Here is an 8,737-nt window from a genome sequence, read left to right as displayed (position 1 = left end):
CTTTCCCTCTCCTGTACCAGTTTTCTTTTAAAGAATTCTTGTTTAGGCACAAGAACAAGAGAACAGTTCCCATCAGGTTGGGAACCGAAGTGCTGTTGCCCCTCTGGAGTTTGCTCAGAACCACAACCCATGATCAGAGACTTCTCAGAGCTCAGACCCTCCACAGGGAACAAGTGTTCCAAAACCAAACAAATTAACCTTACACAACCTGAGTTGATTCATCCATGGACTGGAGATGAGCAAGCATTTGCCCAACAAGGAACCATCTCCTGCAGCCGTGGAAGGAGGGAGTGGGAAAGGGGTGGCTGCAAACAGGAGCTGAGAAGCCACTATTGAGGTTTTTCTCAGATATTTCAACACAAAAAAACTTGCAACCTCTGCCCTTTTCTGAAAGCTCCATAGATGCTCATGGTGAACTCACTGTGGGTGTGCCAGGCCTGGTTAATCAGTGGGATAAGCATCACTCTGGAGCCATCCCCACCTCAGGAGGGTATAAAGGGCCAGTCCCAGGCTGGGGGAGCACAGCTTCACCTCCAGCCACTTCCTCTCATTCCTTTATTCCTTGGATCACTCCTGGCAGCCATGTCCCGCCAGTGCACCGTGAGGAGCCAGGCCAGAAGGAACTTCAGCGCTGCTTCTGCCTTCATCCCAAATGCCAGCAGCTCCAGCCTCTGCCTGCGCCCTGCACTCCAAGCTGGGAGCTGTGGGGCCACCACTGCCTATGGAAGGTTCACTGGAGGCTTTGGAAGCAGGAGCCTCTACAACCTTGGTGAATGCCAAAGGATCTCCATAGCTGGAAGAGGTGGTGTCCCCTACGGACCCGCAGGTTTTGGTGCTGGCACTGGGATCTCCTGTGGGTTTGGTGGGGCAGCTGCTGGTCCTTTTGCGTTTGGTGGGGCAGCTGCTGGTCCTTTTGGGTTTGGTGGTGGCCCTGGATTCCCTGCTGTCCCAGTTGGGGGCATCCACGAAGTGTCAGTCAACCAGAGCCTTCTGAAGCCACTCAACCTGCAGATTGACCCCCACATCCAGAGTATCCGCAAGAATGAGAAGGATCAGATTCAAACCCTCAACAATAAATTTGCCTCCTTCATCGACAAGGTGAGACCTGAGATTCCTGGTTATGCTGTGGTGATTCTTTGGTGGGGAAGCACAAACAAGGGTGAATTATATCTTTAGCCACAATTTTGCTGCTCCTGTACTGCCAGCATTCTAAAATCCCAGCAGCCTGGGAACAAATCCTGAGGGTTTCCAGCTTTGAGGCCATTTACATGTTTCAGGAATGCTGAAGTGAGACCAGAAAACAGGGACAAAGTGGTGGTACTGAATGAAAGGAAGCAGAGTTGGGAAAGAGAGCAGTAGTGTTTGATTTGTCAACTGAAGGGCTGAGACCTCCCACCTTCCAGCAAGTAAATCCTTGCAGGATGTGCCTCACATCTCCAAGGAAAACCACCCTAAAACACCCTTCTGTCCCCAGGTCCGATTCCTTGAACAACAAAACAAGGTCCTGGAGACCAAGTGGGCCCTTCTGCAAGAACAGGGGAACAAAACAGTGAGAAAGAACATTGAGCCCCTCTTTGAGACCTACCTGAACAACCTCAGGAGGCACCTGAGCAGCCTAACGACAGACAAGGAGAACCTGAGAGGGGAGCTGAGCAAGATGCAGACCATTGCTGAGGACTTCAAGAACAAGTGAGTCTGTTCATGGTCTGCCTGGGCCTGGGTGGGCTGCAACAGGTGCAGAAAACGAGGGAAAAAAGCCTTTTTGCTGACTTAATCCTCTGAGAAAAGCCCAAGTTTAATACAAGATATGACTGAAAAGTAACAGGCAGAAAATAACAGGCAAAAAGACCATGGTGCAGAGCTGTATGTACAAAAAAAAAATTAGAGACTGGTCCTGAAAACATGAAATAATTTTAAAACAAGCCTAGACCACCCCTCTACCTCCATTCCACAGATATGAAGACGAGCTCAACAAGCGCACGGATGTCGAGATCGAGTTTGTGACCCTGAAGAAGGTGGGTGCCTGCCCATGTGGCCTCCCAGCCCTGCAAGAAACCCCTTCTCCAGCTTTTCCTCTGCTTCTCTGAAACTTGCCTCATTCTGTGATGTGCTTCCTCTCCTAGAAGGCGGACACTGCCTACCTGGACAAGGCAGAGCTGCAGGCCAGGCTGGATTCGCTCATGGAGGAGATCGACTTCCTCAGAGCCCTCTACGAAGCTGTGAGCACCAGAGCTTATATCCTTCTCCTTGCCTTCCTTTCCCATTCCAGAGCCTCAGGGCTGATTATTTTCCCCTCTGTTGCACTAAATAATTCAATGGTTTTTCCATTTCACATTTCTGCATGAAGCTGTCTTGGAAAAATCCTTTTGTTCACCCAGCTCTCCCCTCTAATCCTGGGGCTTTCCATCCTCCAAGCAACATTTGTGTTGTGACTCTCAGGAGTATTTGCTGCTTTTGCAGGAGCTGTCCCAGATACAGAGCCAGATCTCTGACACCTCTGTTATCCTGACCATGGACAACAACCGGAGCCTTGACATGGAGGGCATCATCGCCGAGGTGAAGGCACAGTACGAGGACATCGCCAACCGGAGCCGTGCCGAGGCTGAGTCCTGGTACCAGTCCAGGGTAAGCGCCTCAGGAGGCTTCTGCAAAGGGAAAAACCATCCTCCCATCCCCAAATTCCCCATGGGAGGTGGGTCCAACTGTGATTTTGAAACACAGAATGTCTTCAGATTTAATAACCTATGAAATTCAGAAGTGTTAATTTGGGATTGAGAACATGCACACATTTTTGAACATGCAAACAGTGCCAAACCTACACTGTTGGGCTCCAAATCCAGCTTATTTTCCTTTGACTGGTTGTCCCTCTCTGTGACAGTACGAGGAGCTGCAGGCCACGGCTGGCAGGCATGGGGACGACCTCCGGAACACCAAGCAGGAGATCTCGGAGCTCAACCGCCACATCCAGCGGCTCCGATCCGAGATTGACAGCGTGAAAAAACAGGTAAAGGGCACCACCAGTTCATCAAACATAACCCTTGCTGTGACCCCACCTCTGAGTTGCCCAGGGAATAAAAATCAAATCAACCAAGGGAGTTCTGCTGGATCAGGAATGAACATGACTGGATTTATATGACAGCACTGACATCACCAAGAGTTACTCAGTGTTGTATCAATCACTACAAGGAGATTCTGAGTTGTGGAGTTAAATCCAGGTTGTGACCTGACTCAGAACATGGATCAGTTCAATGAATTGAATTCAATTCATGGATCAGTGAGGTTAAGATCACACCCTACTGATGTTAACCCAAACATCAGACATGGGATTGGGACCTCAGGATACAAAGAGCTGGATTATGCTCTTGATAAGGAATGAAAATCTGGATTTTCCCCTGCAGGTCACTGGATTGCAGACGGCCATCAATGATGCAGAACATCGTGGGGAGTTGGCCGTCAAGGATGCCAGGGACAAACTGGAGGACCTGGAGACAGCCCTGCAGAAAGCCAAGACTGACCTGGCCCGGCAGCTCCGGGAATACCAGGAGCTCATGAATGTCAAGCTGGCCCTGGACATTGAGATCGTGACTTATAGGAAGCTGCTGGAGGGTGAGGAGTGCAGGTGGGTGAGATTTTATATCCCAGTTTTCAGAGGTGCAATGGAGTTAAAGACCCTGGTCAGGTTTAGATCCACATTCAGACCTGAAACTGTTTAAAGACCAGTGAGTGCCTGTGAAGAGGAGCTGTTTGGGAACAGCAGCCTTTCATACAAACTTTGCACCTTTCAAAAATATTCAAAGGAAATTTTCCTGCCTTTGTGAGCAGGTCCTGCTCACAGGTTCCCTTTGAAGTCTCACTGGCTGTCTTTTGCTCCCTGACAGGCTCTCTGGGGAAGGTGCTGGCTCAGTGAACATCTGTAAGTAACTTTTAGAGACATTTGGCACTTTCTAGATATTCTTCCCACCCCTGCTCAGAACCCATCCCACTCATCCACTGTCTGTGGATTCCTCTCATGATGTTGTTTTCCCCTGGCAGCTGTGACCAGAAGCACTTCAGGAACGGGATATGGAGGCATGAACTGCCTGAGCTCCAGTGGTGGGCCTGGAGGTGTGGTCTGCTCTGGAATGGGAATAGGCTCCATCTCTGGAAGTGGATACGGCACAGGTGGCTCTTGCATGGTCGGAGGCAGCAGCTCCAGCTTCAAGTCCATCTCCACCGGCTCTTCCACCAGGGGATATTACTGAGGAACTGACTCCAGGCCCCAGTGCCACCAGCGCTGAGGCTTCTCTTGGGTCCAATCCTCATCCAGCTCCTTCAAAAGATTTACAAATCAAACCCATGTGTCATTAGTTATATAAAAGATGCTGTGCTCCCGTTTGTCCTGTGACCCTCAATATTCCTCATTTCCCAGTGTTTGTCTAATAAAAGGCATGTGGAATTAACTATGTCGCGTCGTCTTTTCAATTCCAATTACTTTCTCTTACCTTGTGGCAAAGGGTGGCTGGTGCAGCACAGTAACTTTACTGCTTTGAAGGTAAAAAAGGCACATGGAAGTTGAGACATCTCCTTCCTCTCCAAGTCCATGGACCTCATATCCAACAGGAATAAAACATTTGGATGTTCTATTTCCATGAGGATGGGAAGATATGTACCCTTCCTACTTGGCACAAGAGAAAGTTCTTCTGTCTTAATACCTACATTATGACATCTCATCCTTTTATGCCACAGTAGTTGTGCCCAAACCTCTGTAATCGAATGGCATGACTCACGGAGGGACATAAATCTTGTTTTTCCCAAGAAGATGAGTGCTGCAGCTCATCTGATTTGCACACGCATCTGCAGGGACTCATAAAACACCTCCACTGCCATTACCATAATTAGAAATGGAAAACACCCATTAAACCCCCAAAGTAACCCTCTTTGGGAGGAATAATATCCCCAGAGGAGGTTGTGAGACAGTGAAAGACCCTCAGGGCGCTGGAAAGGAAGTGGCTTGTCCTCTTCAGTACCTGCCCATTTTTCTCCAGGCTCTCCAGTCCACATCCCACTGGCAGCAGCAGAGCTGGAGTTTGGTTTGTTATTTAAGCACTGTCCAGCATCAAAGCTCCATCCAGAGCTACATGGATGGGGAAGGGTCTGCAGGGGCCACACAAGGAGCAGCTGAGCATTGGCTTGTCCACCTTGGAAAAGAGGAGACTGAGATGAGACTCCTTGGGGGCTGCAGCTTCATCCCCAGGGACAGCTCCGATCTCTGCTCTGGGGACTAGAGACAGGACCCAGGGAATGGCTGGAGCTGTGTCAGTGGAGGTTTAGGTTGGATATCAGGAAAGGTTCGTCCCCAGAGGGTGGTGGGGCGCTGAACAGGCTCCCCAGGGAATGGTGTGCTGGTTTTATCATTGGAACTACTACAGAAGTGGGGTTTTTGAGAAGAGCTGCTGAGAGCTTCCTCTGTGCCTGATAAAACCAATCAGTGAGTCGTTCTGGATATTGACACTTTGTTAAACCACTAGAAAGCTGACCACGCCTCTGTAAACACACATGTTGAAAATGAAAAATACTGTGAATTCTCTTTTCTCTTCCAGCCTGAGAACAGATAACAAGGCCAGCCCAGAGCCTTGTCTCGAGTGGGCTGGGCCGAGTGGGCTCTGCCGTGGGGCTGGACCCTTTCCTGGGGAGCCCACGGGGCCGGGCAGGGAGGGGAGGCCGCAGGGCTGAGGCCGGGCCATGGCTGTGGTTGTGAACATCTTTCACTACTAAGCCCTGCCCTGCTGCCAGCCCAGGCTGAGCTGGGGTCTGCTGAGCCCCAGGAGCAGCCCTGGGCCGGGTTGGCTCGGCCAAGACTCTGCTGCCATTGAAGTTCACCTGCAACCACTGGGCAGGGGAGGGAAGGCCGCAAGGCTGAGGCCGGGCCAGGCCATGGCTGCGGTTGCTGACATCTGGCTGCTACTAAGCCCTGCTCTGCCACCAGCCCAGCCTGAGCCGTGTTCCCTGGGCCCCAGGAGCAGCCCTGGGCCGGGCCAGCTCAACCAGGATTCTACTACCACTGGGGTTCATCTGCAACCCCTGGGCACCGGGAGGAGAAGCCCTCGGCCCCCAGTCGTGCTGCTGCTGTGTTCTGGCCTGGCTGCTGAGATCCTGGCCCTCCCCCCAGCATGGCCACCAAAGAAATCCTCTACCGTAAACAGCTCCACTACTATCCAGCAGAAATCACACAGCCATCTGCAGGCCTGGGTGAGATATTAACTCTTTCAGTACACAGATGAGACCTACAGACATCAATCCTCCCTTGGGTGAGTGAAAAGAACAGAGTGAGAACATGTAGAGGAACAACATGAAGACACTAAAGTCAGTGAAGAAAGAGTCAAGTCCCAGATGGGAGGGATGAGGAGATGCCTTGATCTTGGGGCTGAAATCGTTTTGTAAACCTATGGAGAATATGTAATTGATACATCAGACTCTTTTTCTCTGTAACTGATTGAAAAAGTATGATGAGATAAAGTGTTCAAATTGTAGATATGAACAAAGGCCTCCATGCTAAAGTAAGCAGATGTTGAAGTAGCTGCGATTCCGTGAGAAGTCTGAACAGAGAGAGGGAAGAGTGATGAAGACCCTCTGCCCCATGGAAAGAAGAAGAAGACCTCTGTTCTCAGTGATGAAGATGATCTCAGAGATAAAGAGAACCTTTGCTTTTGAACAGCTCATCCTTAAAACAGCACCCCGTAAGTTGACATGACCCATAAACACAGAGTGGGAAAGCTGTGAAAGATGGGAGGGACTTCACGATCACAGATTCCCAGAGGGCTGCTATTTGTGGAAATTAAAAGCCATGAGAGAACTGTTTCCTTGTGGAGAAGTCTCCACAGCATTAACAAGAGGAACTTCTCTCCCTAAGTGAACTGAAGAAAGACTGTTCTAGAAGTGATAAACTGACTAAATTGTTTCTGTACACTGTTAGTAGGAAAGAAAAAGTTGTAAGGGGGAGGAGAAATGTTCTAAAGATTTTATTCTGATTCTTATTATTGTTTCTTTTAATTACTGTTAATAAAGCTTTCTTTATACCCTTTTAAAGAATGAGCTTGCTTTGCCATCCTCCTAATCTATCTCACAGCAGGAAATGAGTGAATATATTCTAGTGGGTTCACTGGCCAATGCTAGACCCACCACATTAATTGGTGCATTGGCCAGGAAATCTCAGATTGGTGAACCAAAACCACTACAAATGGTCACAGCTCCAAGGCTGCTAGAGCTCCAGAAGCATTTAGACAATGCCCTTCGGCATAGGGTGGGATTTTGGGCTGTCTGTGCAGGGCCAGGGGTTGGATTTGATGGTCTCTGTGGGTGCCTTCCAGTCCAGGACATTCTGTGACTCATCTGATGAACAGGACTTTCACACCTCAGGCTGTTTTCTCTCAGGGGACCCTGGACTTTCAGAATTCTCATTTCAGAATTCGGGGGTTCCAGAAAGGCCCTGGTGTCTCTGAAATCCCTACCTTTACCAGCAGCACCTCAGTGCAGGTGAAGTTCTGCCTGGAAACCTCAGGATTGCAGACCAAGACAGGAACTTCTTGCCTGGATCAGCACAGGTTGTCACTACCCCACAATGGCTGGAAATCTGGGGGCATAGTCAGGATTTTTCTTTAGCAAAGCACATCAAACTGGCATTTCCCCAATCTCTGGATTCCCTCTTGCAGCAACTTCAGGCTCATCAGCTTTAAACTAAACAGGGACCATTTTAACCAAGCTAAAACCAAGCCCAAAGGCAACTTGTGGATGGAAATGGATTTTTTTTTTTGCCCCACCAGTAATCTCCTCTTTGAAAAACAGCTTAGAAAATACGGGTTAGAAAGTTTTACGAGCTGTCTCTGCCAGCCTGTGGCATTAGAGCTGGTGGGGGTGACTGGGTGCCAGATACCAAACCCGTGAGCTCACTCCTTTGAGCTGTGGTCAAGCCCAGCTCTCCAAAAGCATAAAAGGCTGAGAAGACTCCTGATCCCAGCTCCCAAAGATTCCTGCTCCTCTGCCACCTCACCTCATTGTCCTCGTTCAGTGTTGGGTCTCTTGGAGTTGGTGCTGCTCCTCCACGGTGCCCGTCCAGCCCAGCAGCCGCAGCTCCGCGAGTCCCACGTGTCCCATGGCCCTGCTGGAGGCACGGGAAGGGCCAGAGGAGGCCTCAGCAGGGGGGGCCTTGAGGAGCCCTCACAGCCTCAGGTGAGCATAAGGGTGGCCATGAGGGGAGGGCCTAGGACTGCCAGACCGGGATACAGCCCCAGGGCAGGAGGCAGAGCTGGAGGAGGAGGGCTTGGATGTGGCCCTGGAGGGATCCAGAAGGTCATGGTCCATAGCTGCGTTGGGAACCCCAATGAAGGAGGAATGATGAGGATTCCATCTTATCAGAAGGCTACTTAATTACTTTCTTATACTATATTATTCTATACATCTCAAACTGAGTCTGCCAAGCACTTAACTCTGCACCCAACTGCACACACTGCACTGAATTTCATGACTGTCATCCAACAGTCCTGACACACACACACACTTGGCCCTGAGCAGCCAAGGAAACAAAACACCATCGCTTTGGGTAAACAATCTTCATATTGCATTCTACTTTTGCACAAACACAAGCACAGCAAATGATAAGAATTGTTTTTCCCTTCTCTGAGGTTCAGAGAATGTGAAACCCAGAAATATTCTTGGGAAGAATTGTGCCTTGCTTTTCTCTGTGAAGAGAAATGTGGCTACA

General features: G+C 49.7%; 1 protein-coding gene across 1 annotated transcript; it reads left to right on the top strand.

The window, feature by feature from the left end:
• Nucleotides 1–527: 527 nt before the first annotated feature.
• Nucleotides 528–4,437, top strand: LOC102044874 (keratin, type II cytoskeletal 6A-like). Its single transcript, XM_005430231.1, has 9 exons — nucleotides 528–1,098; nucleotides 1,475–1,689; nucleotides 1,955–2,015; nucleotides 2,124–2,219; nucleotides 2,461–2,625; nucleotides 2,879–3,004; nucleotides 3,399–3,619; nucleotides 3,879–3,913; nucleotides 4,033–4,437. Exons 1-9 carry the CDS (start codon nucleotides 583–585, stop codon nucleotides 4,239–4,241), a joined length of 1,644 nt encoding a protein of 547 aa, XP_005430288.1. The 5' UTR covers nucleotides 528–582; the 3' UTR covers nucleotides 4,242–4,437.
• The last annotated feature ends 4,300 nt before the right edge of the window (nucleotides 4,438–8,737 follow it).

This window comes from Geospiza fortis, unplaced genomic scaffold (assembly GCF_000277835.1).
Source record: "Geospiza fortis unplaced genomic scaffold, GeoFor_1.0 scaffold635, whole genome shotgun sequence".
Classification (NCBI taxonomy): Eukaryota; Metazoa; Chordata; class Aves; order Passeriformes; family Thraupidae; genus Geospiza; species Geospiza fortis.
The sequence above is the reverse complement of the archived record's forward strand: the minus strand, read 5'-3'. Positions and strand labels throughout refer to the sequence as shown.